Below are 21,109 nucleotides of genomic sequence, written 5' to 3'. Positions count from 1 at the left end.
TGATTGCTTGTTTAATATCAGTGCTATAGCGAGAAGCTCAAGCCAGTACCAGACGTGTTCCTACATTCCCTGTGTGTCTCGACCAGAAATCCAATCTGATATCAAAATTCAATATCGCGGGTCCTTCATGCGAAAAGCCTCTACAGAACCGTAACCTCGGTACTATCAGCTTCATTTGGGATGAGCTCTCGGCTTTAGTCTGATCATCAGTTTTGGCTTGTTCCATAGCACAAAGCACTCTTGATCCATCCAGTCCTTTTCAGGCTGGTCTAATTCCATATCGAAGTTGAAGACCATGCGAGCGAGAATGATACGCATTTCGACGTATGCCAGACTGGAGAAATTATATATGAGCAAAGACCCAATACAAATGACAAGTGGACTTACTTGCGTCCAATGCAGTTCCTAGGACCAAAACTGAACGGCTGCGCTGCAGTTTTACTGTCATTCGCAAAGCGAGGGCTGCCCAAATAACGCTCTGGGATAAACTGCTCTGCACCAGCAAAGTTGGCAGGGGAGTGACTGGCAGCGAGATGAGGGACGGAAACAACTGTCTATAAAAGGTGTAAGCGGTGCTGTATCGCTTTTGAAGCAAGTTTTGTCGTTACCCCTCCTGGAACCCAGTTTCCAGCAATCATATCGCCTTGGGCATCAACAATGCGAGGCAATCCAACTGCAACGGGAGGATACAGCCGAAGAGCCTCAGTGAGGACGGCCGGACAATATTCCAGTTTATTGCAGGATTCCAAGGTAATCTCTTCTTCCTTTGTAAATTCTGATCTGATCTCATCTTGAAGCTTTGCCAGCACCCGTGGATTTCTCAGCAGAAGGTAGGTTACCCCAGAGAGCACAGTTGCAGTGGTCTCCGAGCCGGCAATGATGAACGTACTGCCATTGGTGATCATTTCTGGGATACTGAATCCTTTCTCGGTGCTTTGGTGCTGCAAAATGTTGCCGAAGAAATCAGGTCTTTCATTAGACCTACCTATCCTACGCTGAACCTTTTCCTTGGTCAAGGCTAAGTGTGCACTCCTCTGCGAGAGAACATGTCTAGGAGTAATGTATGGGAGGATGTATTTCGATCCTGGGAGGCGCCGAGAGACATTTGCGTAGGCGCCATACTTGAGCGAGCTGAATATAATGGACACCCATTGGTGGTACTCCGAATTCTTGAGACAGTCGAATGGCTCTCCGAAAGCGAGGTCTCCAATTATATCAAAGGTTGTGAAGTTGTACCAGGCCACCATATCAACGGCATTCGTGCCACTGTCGATATTCTCATGCAGACGCTGCATCAAAAGATCAATATAACCCTTGATTATGGATTCCTGACTGCGCAATGAGCTTTCGGAGAATGCGTGTGACAACAAACGTCGAAAGCGGGAATGGTCGGCATCATCGGAGACGATGATGCTGGGAGCTTCTCCAGGGGTTGGTGCATAGAATCGATGATCTTTGGGCTTCTGGCCATGACCGACACGTGTCCCATAGATAGGCTTCCAAGCTGCGCCGTCTATGAAAGAAAGTTCATCGGGGGCAATGCGAACTACATCGCCGTACTGTTGATGCAATGCTTTGATCCTTTGCGGGAACCGGCCACCTAGGATCATGCGGATATAAGGTAGACGTGTGGCTGCCATGGATTTTGGTCCAGGATACTTGGCTAGAGGGTGCAAGTAGACATTATAGACCGGGAGACCGATGAGGTAAAGTGGGATCTATTTGGAAATACGTCCTTGGTTAGTCGAATCCCGCTGAAACAACTTGGAAGACCAATGTGCATTTACCAACGTCAAGCTCAGCTTTAGTAAAGCAAGAGCCATATTTGTGATGTCTTTCATGTTCGAAAGCGCCGACAGACCAGGAATAATCGCCATTATTAGGGACATCAAGCATAATATCCGAGAATATACAAAACATCTTCGACATTCTGAGGGTACTTATACTCCTCCTTTCCCCCTTGTCACTCTCACTTGTGTGACAGCACGAGAGAAGAGAGAAAAAAAAAAAAAAAAAAAAAAGGAAAGAAAGGGTCAACAGGGGCCCGGGCGAGAGGGCAATAACTAGTAAGCTAGCAGCGAATATTGAGTTCAATTAAGGATAATGGGATCAAGCCGAAGCTAGCTAAAAATAAAAAATGCCTAACTCTGCACCTTGTATTCCTCAATAGGCCACTCGCGTGGTGCATTGATCATACCAATCTCCTGTCCCTGGTAGATGAACAGAGTCCCAGTCATGGTAACCATCATCAGAGCTAGCATTTTGGCAGAGATTTCCCGGAATTCGGGTGCGTCCGGTCCAAACAGAGAGACAGAGCGTCCGTTATCATGATTCTCACAGAAAGCGGTGGTCCAGCCATCTGTTCCCTCAATGAAAGACTGCCACTTCTCCACGATGGATTTCATCTTTGTCAACTTCCACGGCATAAAGATGTACTTCTCCTCCAGGCTGGGCCCCATGCCAATATGGCCGATATCCAAGTGAAAGACCAAGGATTTAAGTGTCAACGTCTAGAACATCCTCGAACTCGCTCATGAACTCCTCCATTGGTGCCAACTGAAGGGAACCGATTCTAGGCGCCGTGGAAGCAGCCGATTTCCGTTTTTTTGAGGTAGGTGCTTGGTCTGAGGACAGACTAAGTCGAAGGGGGGAGTTGCATGCCTGTTGTGCATGTAGGACGATAGACCCAAACATGTTGGCAATAGCTTGCCAGCCTTCTCTCCTAGCCTGTAATTGTAGGACTGACCACTCTCCCTCCATATTTAGCTGGTAAAAATGGAAGACCCAGCCGTCTGTTAGGGCCCCCCAAACCGTCCAGTTAGACTGGCCCCTTGATCTTCTATTGGTTTGTACCATCGCCATATAGGCGAGGATTTGGCCCTGGTCTGGGAAACAGCCGCGTCTCTTAGCTTCGATAATAACTAAATGACAGGCCATATGGTCCTTCTCTCCAAAAAGGAGACTGTAATCTGCAGTCCCGATACACGTATGTGGGACATTTTGGTGGAGGACAGGCCCCCACGCTAAAGGACTCTCCAGAGCCAAAGTTACTCGCGTGCCGGTAGGGTTTTGGAGTAGTCCCTGGTCGGATAGGCTGCGGTATACTGCCACTATTAAAGCGTCTACCCGACATCGGGACTTTGCTTCCGTAAAGACAGAAAGCTCGGTTAACTCGTCATATTTTTGAAGCCAGAGACCTACTTATAATTAGAACACTCACTCGTATAACGCCTAAGGGAGTGATAGCAATTACCAAATTCAGCCGGAAGAGGAACGTTTACTGAAGGAAACTGCCAACTCTGATAGCCATCGGCTGGCTTTATGTTGAAAACCTTCTCTGTTTGAGGTAACGTCATATCAGAGGGGTTTAGATGTGGGAGGTCATGAGAGAAAGGCTGCTCGATATGCGCAACAACAGGGGCGGGGACTTCGGACTCGGAATGATGGATCATATGGATTAACCGCTCGTACCATAATCGGAAGCCTTGGGGCATTCTTGGGGGCTTTTTAGTGCCGACCATTTTGTTCGGTTTCGTCTGGTAGCTATGTTTTCACGATGGTGGAGATATAATTCAAAGCTCGGAAGACAGTCTAATTCCTTAACTCACCCAGTCATATTGGCTGCTTTTGGCCCCGGATGAGGGACACTCGACGTATACATGACATAGTAACATTGGTGATGACCTCAAGATTACCCGATTCAGTCCGCGGTCTCGCAGCTTGGTTTTAGTCTAAACAGATACATTTGAATAAGTATAAAACGCTGAAGTCTCATATACTAGACACGCCGTTAGAGGAGCTAGTGTTCAAGCTATGTAACTGGGCATGATCTAAAAAAGATCCAAGATTTGTTTATCGGGGTTTATGACTCTGTTTTGGGGAGAGGGCTACCATGTTACCATGTATCTCTTTTATGCATAGAATAAATAGAGGATCCTGCACAGGACATGCAGCACAAAATCAACAGCCTACGATGTCCATATTGAACAATCCTCCTACCAGCGTTTGTTAACGAGGGGTCTTCTCAAATGGTTAAGTTTATTTTGGGACAAGCCGAGCCAGAAAATAATTTTATACTATCATGATAATTACAAATATGTGTCTATGCGTCTGTTGTACATGTCTTCTCCATTTATATGCGTGCCCTCTGCATCCATGTGGTATTTCATATACCTTTTCTAATGCCCAGAGGCGGATGACCTGAATGAAGAATAGCGTGCAGTGTTTTCCGAATTGTCTTCAAAAGGCGGTTGCGAGCTGCGATATATGCCTGCCCATTTCCTCTGGTGTTGCAGCCTGCCCTTTCTTCGCAAGGGAGTATCTTAAAGACAGTTTGAAGGGACTGCAGGGTTCAAGGTTAGCCCGCGAATTGAATAACCACAAGAATATACTGACCTCATTCAAGACTCTGTGTGTTTGAACCAATGACTTGGCAACTTCATTTTCTGTGCCGTCCACAGTTTGCAGTTTGATCTTCACCCACGAATCCAAGATAACGCCATCTTCCTCCTGTTCTATTTTGTTTCCAAAGAGGCAGGCGGCTAGTGGGCTGACTCGGGTGGTCGTTTCCATCCCGCGAGGCCATTCGAAGTTGGAGACCATGATAAAGCCTTCGTCTCTGGACTCAATTAAACCCTTTCCCTTCTTGACTGTCTTCCTGGATTTGACAGTTAGGTTGGAGGAAAGACATTGCACCAAGAGTGCTCTGATCAAAGCGTTATCCAAGGAACTGGCATTGAAATTGGAGGTAGCAGAGTAAAAGCCCCTATCACCGTACGAGCTATCTGCAGGGAGGAGTCTGGCTGCGATCAATGTCTTGATGATTCGCTCAATTTCCGGAGTCACTGTGTGATATAGCTTGGATATATTGTCCTTTGAGACTTCATCCGTAAAAGCCGAAAGTTTGCCCTCATGCAACATTCCTCGAATGGCCCTAAAGGTCTGGATGGTAGCAACAGGATAGTCCGCTTCGTGGCCAAAATTAAATTGTCCAGTCAGCCCTCTTGGTAAAAGCAGTCCGTTCCACCCCAGACCCGCAAGGATCAGCATTGGGTCCAAACATCTGAAAATAATGCCCAGAACAACCATCTTGCCAAAGCATGGATCCATATCCAAATCGGCGACAAGATGGCCAAGAGCAGTTAGTTCTTCCTCCTCGTCCAATACCTGTAATTTTTTCAGATCATCCACTGCAGCACGAACGCTGGACTCTTGAGGTGGCTTATAGGTCTGCGCGAAAAGTTCTGCGATTGAGGGGGACGTTCCAGAGGTCGCTCGCTTAACATGCAAGCAGGCTTGTCGAAGACCCGAGCGACCAGACCAAGTCCTTGGAGATATGGTGGGTGAGAGGGAATCAAAACACTTTTTGGAACCAAGGAAGTAGTACTCTCCAGCCTGGGCTCTGCCTGCGCACTCTGCCCGCTGCAAGGCGACTTTTTGACTACTCCAGCCAACAGTCGATCTGATTCGCTCCAAATCGTGGGATCTCTTCTGATTCCTGTATTCTCGGAGACTTGACTTGCCACAGTCAACGACGTACTTCACGTCTGGAATTGTGAAATTGCTCTCTTCTTTTGCAATGATAAGCCTTCGGCAACCCGGAGGAATTCCAAGGTTAACTTTGGCTTCTTCTTTTGCCGTATTTTTATGCAACTGAATGATTCTGAATCGATTCTTATCGGCAAAATGGATTCCTAGCTTTGGGCCGAAGGTTTTGATTTGTTCTATGACTGTCGGAATGGATGCATTCTCTGGGACGAAGACAAGGATGGAGCCTGTTTTTGTTGTAGACAGGAGCGAGAGGAGAGTCGCAGAAATCAACCCACGAGGTAGGAACCTTTGGGAAGCGATATTGATTTCTACCTCTTCCGACTTTTCAAACAATTTGAAATGCTCGTTCAAGAATATTCTTGTATTGCTGTCATCAAGAAGGAGAGGCCGTATGATGCTCGGTGTCAAAGCATGGGCGATGTTGCCAATTACTTCTTCAAGATAATACTTCTCCACAGGGAAGCCCATAGGAATAGTCACATGAGGAGCAGGCAAAAGCGTGCCATCTGTACTTTCGGTACCGAAATACGAACAAAGACTATCGATCTGAGCAAATGAACCCATCAGAATGACCTTTGGCACAGAAGCACTGGTAGACTTGCGTCGTTCAACAAATCGTTTCAAAAGCAGCATGCCCGGGCCGAGATCGAAACCACGTAAGTGAACATCATCAAATATGACGTGGGAGAATTGCTCCAAGCTGGAGGATTCATTTTTCAACATTCTCAGCAAAGCGTCCCTAGAGCAATACGTGACACTTCCCCCCAAAGGAGCAATGTGATCGGGCAACCCGGAACAAGTAGTATCCCCCGGCTCTTCAAATCTTTCATCGGCCACTCGTATTGGCACTTCGACAGCCTCTAATTCCTTTAGGTGAACACAGAGGACCTTACAAGATACCCCTGTAGAATTATCGATCGCATCCTCCAAGATAATTTGAGAAACCTGGGTGGTCTTTCCGGAGCCACGCTTCCAATCAATGATGCTGTAGGTGTTGCTGTTGATGACATCCAAAATTTGCTTCGCAAAATGTCTCACGGGCAGTTCAAGTTTCTTGCTTTTCAGTTCTTGGAAACCCGGTCCGTGGCAGGTGTCAGCCTCGTGCTTGAATAGCGGCAACTTCGCTGTTCTTCGCGCCACATACTTTGGATCATCGAGAGGAATCATTAGTGATTGCAATTCATCATACCTCCTCTTAAAGTCTTCTGCCAAAGGCATGTTTCGATTGGCATTCTCAAGCACCTTTCTTGCATTTTCGTTGATTGTAGACAATAAACCGCCCTTTATCAAATGATGTACAGTGGGAATCTGATCGGATGTAGATTGTTGCGCACTCAGCATGTCGCTTTTTAGGGGATTTTCAAGCAATGCGAGGCTCGTGCGACTGCCATGCTCTCTGAAGGCTTCCCGGGACAGCTCATCTCCCTCACAATTAGGTGATCGTGATCGATCTTCACGCAACTGTGCCAGAACCCTGTTTTCCAACTGCGGCATGAAATTAGATATGCACATGTTCACGTGTTCGATTTACTGGGGAAACCCTAGCGAGCTTCACATACACTAACAGCCTGAGACTTCTTCAATTCACCATGCTCGCCGCCAAGAATATGTCCATTTTTAGACAACGAATGCCTGGCCAGCTGTGAATCATGCGGGAGCTCATCTGCCGGGTTCTGTTTGGCAACAATCTGATTGATAAGCGCCTCAAGCAGTGGTGGACGGGTTGTGTAATAGTGAGCACCCATTGTTGGCCGGTGTCTTTCCAGTGCAGATTGGTTGCCAGCAATGATAGGATCTAGTAGCCGTAGCTTGCGACTGGATCGAATTGGCATGGTAGTCGAGCAAATTGTGTGTATGTTTCGTCTTGAGAATTGCAGCAACCTCAACTGGACTCCCCGGCGTGTGGAGAAGCAGGCTTCATTTTGAGCAAATAAACACACTTTTTTCATGTTTCGGAGGTGGACACAGGCACTCGTGCCTGTTGCCGTTATTGCGGAGCGAAGCGAAGCAATATTAAATCAAATCATATCTAGGGAACCTTGGAACCTACACGTGATTATGTAATCACTACACGGCCGGCGGCCAATTTCTGATCTTCTGACCGCTATGAAACAGCAGAATAAACCTCAAAAAACAGGACTTATTCACTTCACTCCGTATGACTACTCGGAGGCATAAGGCCCCGAAGATCCCTAGTAGAAACCGGTAGTTCACGGTAGGCGCGCGCATATAGCACGGGGTTAGTGGAGTAGCCTTGGAGCTCAGGGAGGAAAAAGAGCAAAAGCACAACATGATCAGAAAGTCGGCCTGGTACCGCGTGATATTATATCTGGTTGCAGACTCTAGTGAAGATGACAAACCGATCTACCTGAATACAGCAACTATCAAAATACTAATGGTCCTCCCGAGGTCAATGCTCCAGGATCATATTGCATAAGGATTGCACTAATTACACCTGTGTACACATTACAATATAGTTTCTAATGATCTATTATGGAACATGGAAAAAAAAAAGTCGTGGCATTTTTGGTGTGTCTTATGTACAGTCTATCTCTATACCATATACTATGTCTGACTCTCTAAACACAGGTTCCCCCATTTGATCCAAAGCGGTATGAAACAGGGTATAAAAATCAACAAGCAAGGAAACATCAGCCCAAAGAGCTCACACTGCAGCCTCCTTTTGATGTTTCACCCGCAACCTTTTCTCCGTCTTCATGAACTCCCGGATCCCAACAGGGACATTGGCGAACAGGTCACTATCTTCACTTGGCGGTGTCCAATTTGTTTCGCTACCACCGCCATCGTCATCCATGCTTCCGCTGGCTGAGCGGACTTCCGCTCGAGGCGCCGAGCGCATGTCCTTCGTTCCCTTCTCAGGACCACCTTTAGCTTTGGCCGTTGCGATCCGGGATGCCCAGTCTTCCATCTCATCCCGGAAGTCATCCCAGACACAGTGTACACAGCCGCTCATGCAGCAGTTGTCCGGTTCCTCGGGCTGGGGAGGAATGGGTACTCCGTTTATAGTTTTCCACATCGACTGCGGAGGAGCTTCACCAGGATTGTACCGCGAGGATCGGCCTGGACCGGCGAGACGGGTGCCAAATACGATCGCCATTTTTTCTTGGGGCGATTGCGGTGCGACGGTAGATGCCGGCGTCGGTTTGGCCTCGGACCGAGCGGGCGTCGGGCGCGACGTTGATGCGCCCCCACCGTATGGTGAGCTCGATTTCAATATCAATGAATAGTATCCCGATAAAGGGTGGGCTTGAGAGGAGTCCGCAATTTCCTCCACGGAAGCTGGGGTATTATAAGCATCGGGTTGGTCGGATTGTCCGTGGTCGTTCATGCGCCGGGGGGTTGGAATCAGCACATATTGTCGATATGATGCAAATGAAGGAAGTGCTCTGGCAGGGTGAGAGCGGAATTGAGATAAAGACCTCCGCAGCCAAGGTCTTGTACCTGCTGAGAGACACTCCATGGTGTGAGTTGGGAAAGTCTAATTGTTCTTCCGCATTAACGAGGGGAGATTAAGTCATAGTGCAAACACTGCAAACAGTGCCAGTTGTTTATCTTCCCGAGGTCATCATCTGCGCGTCAGGCAAGACGAACACCCCATGCGACAATGGATTCCCCAGCAAAACGACAGAAGACTGGCGAGACTACAGGGCTTACTGTGGTGCCAGATATTCCTCAAAATGAACCCCATCGGTCGAGACGACCCTCCTTCCAGTCTCCAACGAGGGCCAGCCTCGCACGGTCACATCCCGATCTATTAGAGCGCGCAAGCAGCAGATCTCCTGCTCGACGAATAGCAAGCAAAGACAGCGGGCAACAAGATCCTCGAAAATTTGGCTTACGCGATCGCAAAGCGCTCCGACCGTCGCTCAATGCCTCCGCAAGTCCCCTCACTCGACCTCGAGGCGCTGAAGCGCCCGAAAGTTCCCCCAACAGGCGTTCAAGTGGCGTTCAAGCGTTCTCAAAACCCCCGCGCAGGATTTCAAGGAGGATCCTCCCAGGGGATTTCGTGTTTGGGTCTCCAATCCCTCAACCTAAGAATCCCGAATCGAATACCCCCGAGCGTCAATTGGAATTGGAACTGGGCAGTGCCACAAGAGAAGCAGATACGGATATAGGTCCGGACGCTAGTTTTATGGATGAAGATATCCTCGAACCCGATCTCCCGCCCACGCCAACACAACTAGGTCTGGAAAAGGCCCCGGATCGACCTAGAGGGATGTTGAGTAGCAGCCCTAGTAGGCGACAGGAGAAACGAGCGAACCGACGAATTACCAATGCATTACATGAGAGCCCACTTAAGGCAGTAAACTTCCAATCTCCTCCACCGGAGGGTTTCGAGGCAACTCCAGACCTGGGTGGAGTTTCAGCGGCTGTTCGCGAGAAACGTAATTCGCGCGAGAAGAGCGCTGCCGATCTGCGACGTCTGAGAAATGAAGTTGCAGAACTGGAAACGTGGGCAAAGAAAATCGAATCCAATCCTGACTTGAAAGGCGACACCAGAGGACTCGACCAATTTCTGTGGGTTCCACAAAGTCATTTTGGCTTGAATACTGCTGACAATCTCTAGGTCTTTACTCACATCGGAAGAGGCGAATCGGACAAATCTCCCAGTGCCCCAAACAGCCCCTAAATCAATATCATCCCTCCTCAGTACTTTACTCCCATTCTCCGCCAATATCCCTCGCCCAAAACATGAATTATCATCGCTACCAACGAATCCATTTGCCCTGCAAGAAGCATCTCAATCACCGCCATACCTAACAGCCTTCGCACCCTTGACCCTCAAACCCCGTACAGCTCGCTCGTCTCGTGGGGAGGAGTTGTTAGAAACGCACACTCTAATATTTTCTCCCCCGTCTCCATTCCCAGCAAATCTGTACAGCGTGACGGTTGTCTACGAAACGAACCCCGAGACCCAGTGTTTGACTTCCCTGTCAGTGCCTACTGGCAGCGACAGCAAGAAAAGAAATGTCCCTGAGGCTCTTCGTCGATGGATTAATACCCGCTTAGAAAACCCACTCTTGAAACTTGACGTGGCAACTCTATGCTGGGGAATCAACCGGTACTGGGAATCTGCAATCACCCGTGCTCGTTTGTGGGCACATATTGACCGCAAGTATGGCCCTAGGGCCTTGCGGGGCAGAAAAGATACTGCCTCGGAGAGCAAGGACGGCGTTATCACGCTTTCTGAACTGCGACGACTTGTCCCGCATTTGGACCGGAGTGTCATGGTCATCAAACCTAAATCTTCTGACTCCAGCCTCCGGGTGCTTTTATCAAATAATTTAGTGTTGGATGAGTGGACCGGAGAGTCTCAGCTGCGGCCTGAGATCAGCGTGTCGATCCCCGGGGTAGATAAGAAAATCGACCAGGAGACGAAGAAGCTTTTTTATGCGTTGCTACATGAGGATGACACTTCGAGCACGCGAAGTGTGGAGGGTGGTATCCATATTGATGCGGTGGTAAGGGCGACTGAAGGTGCTCTTGGTGCTTTGTTCGGTCTTTGAATATTTTGGTTATTCCGGGGTGGTTTCATTGTCAGCGTTAAGACGTTGGAGTGGTGGTTAGCGTAGTTCTCTGAAGATACCCGAGCAGAGCTCAAACTGCAAATTTATTGTGTTCCTCTTAAAGTGTTACTTATGAGATAAAGACCTTTCTGTTTTCACAAACTAGCCTGACCATATGTTATGTAGTCATAGGCACCGTCTTGCAAGAAATACATGGAAAGAACATCCTACAATTCCCATCTAACCAGGCCTTAAAAAGACAAATCTACGTCCATAGCGAAGCTACAAAGTATATAAAGAAATGGACTACCAAGAAGCCTTCAAGGTTGTCCACGCTGGACGCCCAAGACAGAATGCCTGGGCTACCAGCTGGATAGACACAAAAGCATTGAGGTATACAGGCACAAGGCCAAGGTTGAGAGAATTGGGCGGTTTTGAATTTCGAGAGATCTTCCGAGTTCTTTCTTTTAGAGACAAAAAGGAGTAAAAGTTGGGGAGGGAGAGAGGGAATCAAGGAAGAGGTGCAACGCCATGCCACAGTACACTAATCCCCGATTCGAAAACCGAACCCGATCATCATCATCAGCACGAGAGGGAATTATCACATTTATTTCTTGGCAGCGGCCTCATCCTCAGCCTTGGTCTTGGCACGCTTCTCGCGCATACCCTGGTAGCGGGCCTCAGCGCGAGCGTCACGGAGACGACGGTAAGCAGCCTCCTCGCCCTTGGGGAGCGAGTCGCGCTTGACCTCGGTGACGGCCTCAGCAGCGGTGGGGTTGGTGATGGGGAAGGTGGCCTCAACACGGGTGGCGATGCCGTCACGCTTGCCCTCAGCGACGGTGGCCTTGACGGCCTTAACTTCCTCGGCGGAGGAGTCGAGCTTCTTGAACTGACCGCTCTTGCGGGGGAAGAGGATCAGGCGGGCCTTGTAGTCCTGAAGACGGGCGACGTTGGCAACCAGGGACTCCTTAGAGTAGTTGGTACGGCGGTGGTCAACGGAGATACCGACGGTGGGAGCAAGCTTCTTGGGGATACCAGCTTCCTATAAACCATCGAAAATTTTCGAATTAGTGAATTGTTTCTCCATAGTGCCTCCACTTTCGATGCGGCTCAATTTACCTTCAGCTCAGCGAGGGTGAAACCACGACCGGCACGAACGCGACGGTTGTACTTGATGGTGGGGCATCGGACAACGGGACGCAGCTTGTCAACCGGACGGGGAGCAACAGCAGCCGCCTTAGCGATGCGGGCCTCACGACGACGGTGCTTCCGGCCGGGCTATGCGATTCATGTTAGTCGGCCAAATTCATATCCTGCAAAGAAAAATTTTCTTCGGTTCCAAGTCGTTTGCGATATCGTCCGGAATAAAAAAAAAGTTCTCTGGTCGGGGGATGTTGGATAGTCGTACCTGGTCGAAGTGCACACGGACACGACGCTGCCAGTCCTTGTGGAAGTCTATTCAAGAATTCGTTAAACACAGTTCCTTCAATGTCTGATCTCCCAAGACTTTCGGTCGGTCTGAAGCGATCATATAAAGGTGCAAAGCGACGGGTCACTCACGGTTCTTCTGAATCTGGTTGTTGTGCTTGATCGCCTATATATCCCACACAATCGGTCAGTCAACCATTTCTTTCGTTGTTTCGAGGCGTATTTCAATCTGTCGATTTCTCTCAATCGCACAAGTCGAATCTTTTATTGTATCTTCCAAGCAGGGATAGGGAACGCACCATGTTGACGGATGGGGATCGAGCCGGGTGGTGGTCGTCGAGGGTTGCTGGTCAAATCCTCCTTCACGGCAGAAAATGAAGTTCCCATTTTTCGTGTGGCCGCCCGCTGACGGACACACCGCCTCGCTTAGCGAGCCCTAACCAAGCCGGATTCGGTAATCTGCCAGAGTTATTTTCTATTTTTTATTCTTCGATTTTATGCTCTGCTGTGATATCTCAAGCATCGAAATGTTGAATGAGATCATACTTGAATTTTCTTTTCATGGAAGTTTTCAAGATTGTAATTCGCTAGTCTTTGCAAGACTCTATACCTATTGTACATGGTTGTACCATCCCGAATTCATATCTATAGCTGCATAATAGCCATTCCACCCTGAGCCCGGGACTAATTGCCGCAAAACAAACACTCGGCCATAATTCCCATACCGAAAAGCCAGTTAACAACGCCACATTCGAAGGGCCATGGATCACTGTCGCATGGCTATCTTCATACAAAAAAACCCAAAATCCCCCCCCAAAAAAAATTCAGTCGCTGGTTTGAAAACACCACATTTGGCATGTCTTCATCATTCGTGAGGCTCCCATAATCGTAACAAGCAAAGGAGCGCTAGGTCATGAATCATATCAAAGTTGGTGACACGGGACATAGACTCAAGCATTGATGCCTAGACCAATGCCATTTGTAGTCCTAGACTTTTTCGTGGCGCCAACGTTCGCGTCACTGTCTGCCTTGCGCTTTCCAGGGCGAGATCGCTCAACGCCGGGTTTCTGCACCTGGCCGAACAACTTTGTCTGGAGCAATGTGCTGCTCTTGGGAACAGTGGAGCGCATGTGCTGCGGGGAGGCCAGAGCCTCTTCCGCGGCCTCGGAGGCTGAGAGAGATACGGTGCTGTCGCTATCATAGTGGTCTTCTCTTGGGTGTCCAATTGGAGTGAGGTACTGGCCCTTCGAGTGATTCGGTGTGACGGGGACGGAGGTTGCAGAGTGAGTACCATAAGCGTGTGTCTGGTTGGTGAGTTTATCGGCATAGAGAAGAGCGGCGAGACCATCTGCGTGTTCACCATGGCAGATATTGTGTATATCATTTTGAGTGCCCGGCGACATGCTGCCGTAGTTGAAGATCTGGGAAAAGTGCTTGCGGTTGTCACCAATGCGGCGCTTCAGCATGAGGTTCTGCTCTTCGAGGTCCATAGACCGACTGGTAGCTTCATCGATGGCACGCTTCGCCTTTCGAAGTCTTCGGTCCAGAACAGTATTGAGTTCTTCTAACTCCTGCGAGCGCTGGACAGCCGAGAGATAATCGGAGTTCAACGTAGACTGGGACTGCTTGGGCGTGATGGGATCTGCGGGCTGCGACCGACTACGGTACTCGGCGCTCTGAATAATCTCAACTTCGCGCTTGGCAAGCTGATGCTCCACTTCAGCGCGCTTGACGGCTTCATTGCTTGCGAAAGAGACCAAACTGTTCTGCAGTTTGAAGTGCAGCGCAGACATGCGCGACTCTCGGGCTACGGCTAAAAGTTCCTTGGCAATCGTGCGCAGTTGGCTTTCGCTGGCGTTGTCGATTTCCTCCAGGGTGGGTAGGTTCTCAGAGGCGCCGTAGGCATCGCACAACGACTTGTCCAGATCGGTGGGTTTCGCCAACGAGGGGCTCAAGGAGCGCGAGTGGGAGCGAGAGCGAAGCGGGGCCCCTGGGATTTGAGATGAGGGTGGAGGGGTCATATCTGATGACGACAATGGCGGGGGTGAGAGGAACTTCTTATCCGACTGGAACGATGGGCGCTTAGCCATAGCGCTGAGCTCTGGCGACGGGGACAAAGTGGCCCGGCGGACTGGAGTCGAAGGCACGATCTCTGCAGGTGCATCCAGGGAATTTTGTGAGTTGGTGTTTTGAGACATGGTGGATGTGTAGTTGTGTAGTTGTGTATTGATGTTGATATAAGATATCACTATGATAGAACCACGAGGGTTTAGGAGGGTTTAGCCGTGGGGAAACGGGTCCTCGCACTAATTTCTTATCAGCATCTTTATCGTAGAACAGATGATTGAAGCACAAAAGAATTATGTACATACCGGAGACTGATATCAATCCTTAGGCTAGATCGCACAGATGCTTAGACCGGGTATGTTGCCTTAGGAACCAAATGAGAAGACGGAGGACCGGGGGCGGAGCAAGGGGTAGGAATCTCAATCTTGAACTAAGAAGACAATGACTTGGAGAAATTGGAGAAGGATGAAAGAAGGGAGAATAATGGAGTTGAGGGAGACCTTAAGAGGAAGAGGTTACTCCAGCTCGCGTTATTGGGAGGGGCTGGGAGGCTGGGAACGGGGGAGTTTCAAGGTACCCGCTTTGGGTTAGTCCAGTCCCAGCCCCGGTCAATTATCTAAGAATATAAACCAATCAGAGATGGGTATGTGATTACACCAAGCCTATTTAAGTTAGTCTGGCGATCACGGGACGCTCAGGGCAAGTAAACACCCGCGACCGGACAAGCGCTGGGGGGTTGGGCAGGCAACCGATAAGCACCAAGATCAGTATATGATGCATGATATCGTGGAGACTTCGTCGGTTTGAGCCTTTAGATGCTTTGCAGGAAAGCTACCTAGGTAGGGTCCTCGCATAACGTAAATAAAGAGAACTATTATAGTTATCCCATTATAAATTTCGAAAAATTTGACTGAAATTGCTAGTGCATAAATTGAGTCACCTAGTACAAGATGTAGAAGATAATATCCGTATGTATCTAAGATGTCGGAATAGCCAGGCAGAGCTTCTTTCTACAAAGATATTATGCAAGGGCATCTCTTGTTTAGGTACTACCTGAAACAGTCGGTGCCAGCCCTCTTCAGCGGCGAAAGCAAGAATCAGGTCTTTTGGAATCTCTACTAATATCTTTCGGATTCAACATACTAAATCCAAATGTCTTACATTAGATGGATACTGGCTATTAGGAGAATATTGGGCGCAAAATCCTAAATGGAAGTGTTTGCTCCTAGTATTATTTTCTGTATACTCCTGGGTCAGTATACTGGCACCTGCCCCTATGCTCCTATGCTATACACTGAAATATCTCTTTTTTGGCTCCTGGTACGCTACCCAGATGAGAGCTTTGAGTTCCTGCTATCAAGTTGCGCTGTTTGTAATCTGACATTGTTCTTTGATGTATATATCCGACGGAATAAGCCAACTACAACATACAGGCCAACTCTACCTCGCATGTCCATCAAATTGCAATTCCACGGTCTGTCATACATGAGAATTGTAGAAGACAGGTTCAGATATCTTTGTAGCAATATGTACCTCATCTTATGCTATATATGAGGTCTGCTTGGTACAAAATATTTCATGGATCAGGAGTAAACCAGTTGATGCCTGAGGCGACGATCGCGGGATTGTGAGACCTTAGAAATGTAAACAATCCGCTTAGTCCGAAAGATCTCTTGCCCTCCAGGTCTTCATTCTTTCCAAGGTTTGCAAAGACCACGATTTTGACAGGACTGAAACTCCCACTGCGACCTTCCCCCGCCCTCCACATTCTTTGTCCCACTTCTTATCATCGGACATGACTATCCGAATTTCTTGACGTGACTTTCTCCCTGACCGAAGACCAACATCAATAACTGGAACGCCAATATGGAAGGACTGCCTAAGACATCGACGCGCCCTGCGAGTGGTATACCACGCCCTACAAGCGGCATTCCACGACTTACTTCAAGATTGCCTTTACCCACGAGCACCGCATCAAAATCGATCAAACCCTCACCTTCTCGAGACAGACTACGAGCCGATCCTGGCCTAGACGAAAGGAGGTTACGAAGACCATCTCACAACCCGCTCGTGAAAAAACCGTCCTCGCACCACTTATCGCCACCCAAGCCGCAGGATGATCCTACCCCGGCCCTCACGAAAGACCATATCCAAGGCAAGGAAGACGACGCACATGTTCCAGAGGGGGCGAGCTCGACTGCTGGGGATGATGACACTGTATCAATCGCATCGGCCCAAGAAACACGCGGGCGCCGTGGAGTACGCCCATCTTTATCCGAGCGCACGCTTGAGACGCTAGCGCAAATTCCACCATCACCGGCTTCGACGAGAAGGCAGTCCAGCTTTTTCAATGGCGGCAGCCCGGTACGATCCCCATCTCGCGCCCCGTCCAATGTGTCCAACGTTTCGAGATCGCCATCGAGGGCATCTTCTTGCGCCCCGCCAAGCAACGAGCTATATATACAGCCTGTTTCGAAGCTGCGTCTTCCCTCAGAGGCTCGTATGTCGACTGCTGGATCTCTTTCTCCAGTCCGGGGCTCGGAGGACAGCGTGAGCCCCTCCAGATTGAAGCGGCCGTCGCCCAGACAAAGTATAACACCAGGAGACGGTGTCCTCACGGACGTCAGCTCGCCGCTCAAGAATATAATACCAGAAAGACCCATTGGGAACAAGGATACGCCAAGATCCTCACTTATCCGTCCACCACCCAGAAAGACACCCACAAAGCCTGCTAAGTCAAATATGGGTCCCCCAGAAAGACCCCTGCAAGTGAAGAAAACAAGAAAACCTCAAACAGAGCAGGTATCGACCTTACGCTCCCCATCGACGGCTTCACGATATGTGTCTGCCTCTTCAAGCATGCCTGATGACCTGTCTCCAGAGCAACAGGCAGAAATTGAAGCAAGGAAAGTCTCCAAATCATCTAGTACGCTACGTGAAACTATAGCAAAGGCAAAGGCTGCTCGCAAAGCGATGGCGGCCGGAGAGACAAAGGAAAACCCAGGAAAGCAAGTCTATCAGGCCGCGACCATCGATGCGCCTCTCGATTCGTGGGCGGGCGGCGACGACGATGATCCTTTCGGCCAACTGCCCAAGGGGTCCAACTCTCTGGTGATGCGCAAGCGCGTACAGACAGCACGCGCGACCGGCCAGTTGAATATCGCAGCGTTTTGTCTAAAAGAGATCCCAAAAGAAGTGCTGACGATGTACGACTACGACCCAGAGAACTCTGCAAATTGGTTCGAAAATGTCGATCTTGTCAAATTTAATGCCGCGGACAATGAGCTGGAACAGATCTCGGATGCCACCTTTCCCGATATCGACCCCGAGGAGTTTGATCCTGATAGCGATGATCGAGGACTTCAATTTGGGGGCCTTGAAACGTTGGATCTCCATGGCAATATACTCAAATCGCTTCCGATGGGTCTCCGACGTCTGCAAAACTTGCACACTCTCAATCTGTCGAATAATTCTTTGGACATGGCCAAGATCGAGATAATTTCAGAGATAAAGTCTCTCACGGACCTAAAGCTTGCAAATAATCAACTGCAAGGAGAACTAACTGCCGTCATTGGTCGTCTTCATAACTTGGAGTCTTTGGATCTGCGTGGCAACAGTCTCACCAAGCTCCCAGATGATCTCGTTGGGTTGGGTTCTCTGAGAACTTTGGATGTCAGTGAGAACAAGTTCACATCTTTGCCGTTCGAAGTCCTCAGCAAACTTCCCCTGAGAACGCTCAATGCGCAAAAGAACAGACTGGAAGGAACTTTGATACCGGCGTCAGTGAACAAGTTGGAGAAATTGCAGTCCCTAAATATCGCCAATAATGCTGTGGTTGTCTTCTCAGCCGGTGACGCGCTTGAACTTCCTAATTTACATACTCTACTGATCGGTGTCAATCGCATCACGCATCTCCCATGCATGACTTCTTGGCAGTCATTATTGACGCTATCTGCCGAAGAAAACAAAATTGCAGAACTTCCTCAAGGGTTTGAGGAGCTTAAGAGCCTCAAGAAGGCAGATTTCACAGGAAATTCTCTCACGCGCTTGGATGAGAGGATTGGATTAATGGAAAACCTTGCCTCTTTGCGGGTTTCCAATAACCCACTTCGTGAGCGCAGGCTGTTGAGGATGGACACTGACGATATCAAACGAGACTTGCGGAGCCTCTGCGAGCCTGATCCTCAGGACACAGATGACGAGGGCTCAGTGGCCACGCAATTCACTCTAGCGCCTGAGAACCCCGCGCTCGATGGCAGCTGGCAGATTAAATCTGGTGGGACTCTTGACAAATCTTATTCCGAAATGACGGATCTTAAGGTAGAACAGCTGGAGATGATACCGTCGCTAGACATTCGATGTCTTTATCTACAGCACAATGAATTGAGCTGTTTCCCTGCTCCCGCAATCGGAATGCTCGCGCAGTGTCTGGTTGAGCTCGATCTCTCACACAACCCCTTGAGTGGCGCTGACTTCTTGTCTTCCCCACTTGAGTTGCCAAAGCTCCAGTCACTGACCTTAAACGCGACCGGCTTGACGTCATGGGAGCCTCTCTTGTCCAACCTAGTAGCCCCGTATTTGACCTTCTTGGATGTGTCGCACAACCGTTTGAAGGGACCACTCCCCTATCTGAGGCAGACCTACCCAGAGCTCAAGACCCTTGTGGCCTCTGACAACCAGATCGCCAGCTTGGACTTCGAAGCCGTCAAAGGGTTGCAGGTCTTGGAGCTAAGCAACAATGACCTTGATTCGCTTCCCCCAAAGATTGGCCTGCTGGCTGCAGGACGTTCCCCTCGGAACTGGGGCAATGGATCGGCCTTGAGACGTTTTGAGGTGGCTGGCAATCGATTCCGAGTACCTCGCTGGCAAGTAGTTGCCAAAGGAACCGATGCGATTCTGGAATTCTTGCGAGAGCGGATTCCCATTGCTGATCTGCCGGAATGGGAGCAGGAACACGAAACTCCGGAGGAAGAATTCTAAGCATGAGATCCAGTTGGAGATTATGATTTAGAAAGGCTTGTATAATATCACCATCTTTGTTCTATGTACATATACATAATATCGCTGCCCATGCTTTTCTCGGGCTTTTGTCATCTCATCATCGGCTTCTTTGCAGCTTTGTGACAGATAACTACCTTCAGTTCTTTTCAATTGACTTGCTGACCTCATCAATCACCTTGAGCCACGTCTTCGACCATGTGGCGAATTTGTCGGCAGGTGCATCGTCCTTAACATCCGCAGAGCCCCAGGGTGACGCGACCAACTCCACCGCTTGAGTGGCCCACTTCCTCGTCTTCCGCAGATATTGCGCAGAGGTTTCAAAATTGGCCTCGTATAACGCGCCGGCTGCCTCATCAACATCGCCCGGGATAGCTTGTAGATTCAGCATCAAGGACTCCAGCTTCTTGACACCAGACGAAGAAGCCAATGGTGTATTTCCGGCATTCTTCAGTCGATTGTTGATGATAGCTGGGTAGGCCTGAGCAATAGGCTTGAGGAAACGAAGTGTAGATTTCTTATGTTCCTGGAGGGCAGCCGTCTCTTCTTCGTCATCCTCATCGTCGTCCTCGCCCTTATCATCCCCACCCTTCCCATCATCACTGAGAACATCGTCAAAGAAACCATCGTCCTCTTCTTCCGGATCCCAATCCTCAATTTCCTCAACCGCGTCGCGAACCAGGTCCCTCCACTGCTCAACGCGGCGCATGACAAACCCAACAACCCCCTTATTCGCGACATCGATTGTAGCATCACACGAGTCCCAGACACGGCCCGTAGCGAGCGTTACAGCATCTTTTTCGGATTTCGTAACACTGCTCTCCTTCCCTGTGTCCTTCTTCTCTTGGTCTTTCTTCTCTCCAACAAGCTTGACCTCCCGAACCAGCGCCGAAAGCTCCGTTAAAGAAGTCTTGACAAGAAGCAAGACCTCGGAGTGAAACGCCTTGGTGTATTGCGCTGGTGTAACGAGGAGGGCAGCGGTCACCAGCGACGGCAGAACAGATTCATTGAGCTCACGGAGCACGGTGCCCACAGCGGAATGCGTAAACGGCGAGGTAATGGCCAGCAGGGAGAGTTTCGTGACGTGTGCTTTGAGCGCGCTCGACGAAGCAGTTAAGAGGGACAGGGCTTCGGCATCTTTTGCGGCTTCGGCTGCGCCTGTCGGGAGCGTGGTGAGAGCTGTCTGAAATTGGCCGATGAGGGATAGGGTTGTGTCAAGGACTGGGGATAGTTGTTTGGACATTTTGTGACGGTGGTGGGCTGGCCAGGGGTGAGTTGGAGGGGAGTGTAGCAGAGAAAAAAATTGGGCGGTTGGGTCTGATAATTATCGCGGGGCTGATTAGGGCTCTGCGGGGTCACCTGGAATTTCTATGTTAGAAGTCAAAGCTGTCAGATTGAGCCTGGTTTAATTGGTCTGCTGTTTGCAGATGTGTATTTTGATTTCTATCTTTATATTTCTTTCAGTCGAAAGATCTTTGAGGGTATGTTGCTAGCATATATCAATGTCCTTCTAGTAGATCCCTCGTTTACCTTATATG

At 49.3% G+C, this 21,109-nt stretch overlaps 10 protein-coding genes across 10 annotated transcripts; 2 read left to right on the top strand and 8 right to left on the bottom strand.

Moving 5' to 3' along the window:
- Positions 1-171: 171 nt before the first annotated feature.
- Positions 172-1,877, bottom strand: N7525_003495 (cytochrome P450; the record flags this gene model as incomplete). The annotated part of the gene is made up of 4 exons (XM_002559056.1): positions 172-334; positions 388-554; positions 609-1,718; positions 1,788-1,877. The coding sequence occupies 4 exons, from the start codon at positions 1,875-1,877 to the stop codon at positions 172-174; spliced, it is 1,530 nt and encodes a 509-aa protein (XP_002559102.1).
- Positions 1,878-2,141: 264 nt separating this feature from the next.
- On the bottom strand, positions 2,142-2,459 carry N7525_003494 (uncharacterized protein; the record flags this gene model as incomplete). The annotated part of the gene is made up of 1 exon (XM_061212725.1): positions 2,142-2,459. One exon carries the CDS (start codon positions 2,457-2,459, stop codon positions 2,142-2,144), a length of 318 nt encoding a protein of 105 aa, XP_061069746.1.
- A 37-nt stretch (positions 2,460-2,496) lies between these two features.
- N7525_003493 (uncharacterized protein) lies at positions 2,497-3,494 on the bottom strand (the record flags this gene model as incomplete). The annotated part of the gene is made up of 2 exons (XM_061212724.1): positions 2,497-3,197; positions 3,221-3,494. The coding sequence occupies 2 exons, from the start codon at positions 3,492-3,494 to the stop codon at positions 2,497-2,499; spliced, it is 975 nt and encodes a 324-aa protein (XP_061069745.1).
- Positions 3,495-4,165: 671 nt separating this feature from the next.
- Positions 4,166-7,499, bottom strand: N7525_003492 (uncharacterized protein; the record flags this gene model as incomplete). The annotated part of the gene is made up of 3 exons (XM_061212723.1): positions 4,166-4,342; positions 4,396-7,035; positions 7,110-7,499. The coding sequence occupies 3 exons, from the start codon at positions 7,497-7,499 to the stop codon at positions 4,166-4,168; spliced, it is 3,207 nt and encodes a 1,068-aa protein (XP_061069744.1).
- Positions 7,500-8,215: 716 nt separating this feature from the next.
- On the bottom strand, positions 8,216-9,031 carry N7525_003491 (oxidoreductase-like domain-containing protein; the record flags this gene model as incomplete). The annotated part of the gene is made up of 1 exon (XM_002559059.1): positions 8,216-9,031. One exon carries the CDS (start codon positions 9,029-9,031, stop codon positions 8,216-8,218), a length of 816 nt encoding a protein of 271 aa, XP_002559105.1.
- A 144-nt stretch (positions 9,032-9,175) lies between these two features.
- On the top strand, positions 9,176-11,078 carry N7525_003490 (uncharacterized protein; the record flags this gene model as incomplete). Its single annotated transcript, XM_061212722.1, has 2 exons — positions 9,176-10,089; positions 10,139-11,078. The coding sequence occupies 2 exons, from the start codon at positions 9,176-9,178 to the stop codon at positions 11,076-11,078; spliced, it is 1,854 nt and encodes a 617-aa protein (XP_061069743.1).
- Positions 11,079-11,685: 607 nt separating this feature from the next.
- Positions 11,686-12,808, bottom strand: N7525_003489 (60S ribosomal protein eL13; the record flags this gene model as incomplete). The annotated part of the gene is made up of 5 exons (XM_002559061.1): positions 11,686-12,120; positions 12,198-12,356; positions 12,487-12,533; positions 12,639-12,672; positions 12,806-12,808. 5 exons carry the CDS (start codon positions 12,806-12,808, stop codon positions 11,686-11,688), a joined length of 678 nt encoding a protein of 225 aa, XP_002559107.1.
- A 648-nt stretch (positions 12,809-13,456) lies between these two features.
- N7525_003488 (uncharacterized protein) lies at positions 13,457-14,704 on the bottom strand (the record flags this gene model as incomplete). Its single annotated transcript, XM_002559062.1, has 1 exon — positions 13,457-14,704. One exon carries the CDS (start codon positions 14,702-14,704, stop codon positions 13,457-13,459), a length of 1,248 nt encoding a protein of 415 aa, XP_002559108.1.
- A 1,735-nt stretch (positions 14,705-16,439) lies between these two features.
- Positions 16,440-19,553, top strand: N7525_003487 (uncharacterized protein; the record flags this gene model as incomplete). Its single annotated transcript, XM_061212721.1, has 1 exon — positions 16,440-19,553. The coding sequence occupies one exon, from the start codon at positions 16,440-16,442 to the stop codon at positions 19,551-19,553; it is 3,114 nt and encodes a 1,037-aa protein (XP_061069742.1).
- Positions 19,554-19,710: 157 nt separating this feature from the next.
- On the bottom strand, positions 19,711-20,814 carry N7525_003486 (uncharacterized protein; the record flags this gene model as incomplete). Its single annotated transcript, XM_002559064.1, has 1 exon — positions 19,711-20,814. The coding sequence occupies one exon, from the start codon at positions 20,812-20,814 to the stop codon at positions 19,711-19,713; it is 1,104 nt and encodes a 367-aa protein (XP_002559110.1).
- Positions 20,815-21,109: the final 295 nt, after the last annotated feature.

This window comes from Penicillium rubens, assembly GCF_028828025.1.
Source record: "Penicillium rubens strain IBT 27055 chromosome Unknown utg000002l_segment0_segment0, whole genome shotgun sequence".
Taxonomy (NCBI): Eukaryota; Fungi; Ascomycota; class Eurotiomycetes; order Eurotiales; family Aspergillaceae; genus Penicillium; species Penicillium rubens.
This window is presented reverse-complemented; position numbering and strand designations above follow the sequence as displayed.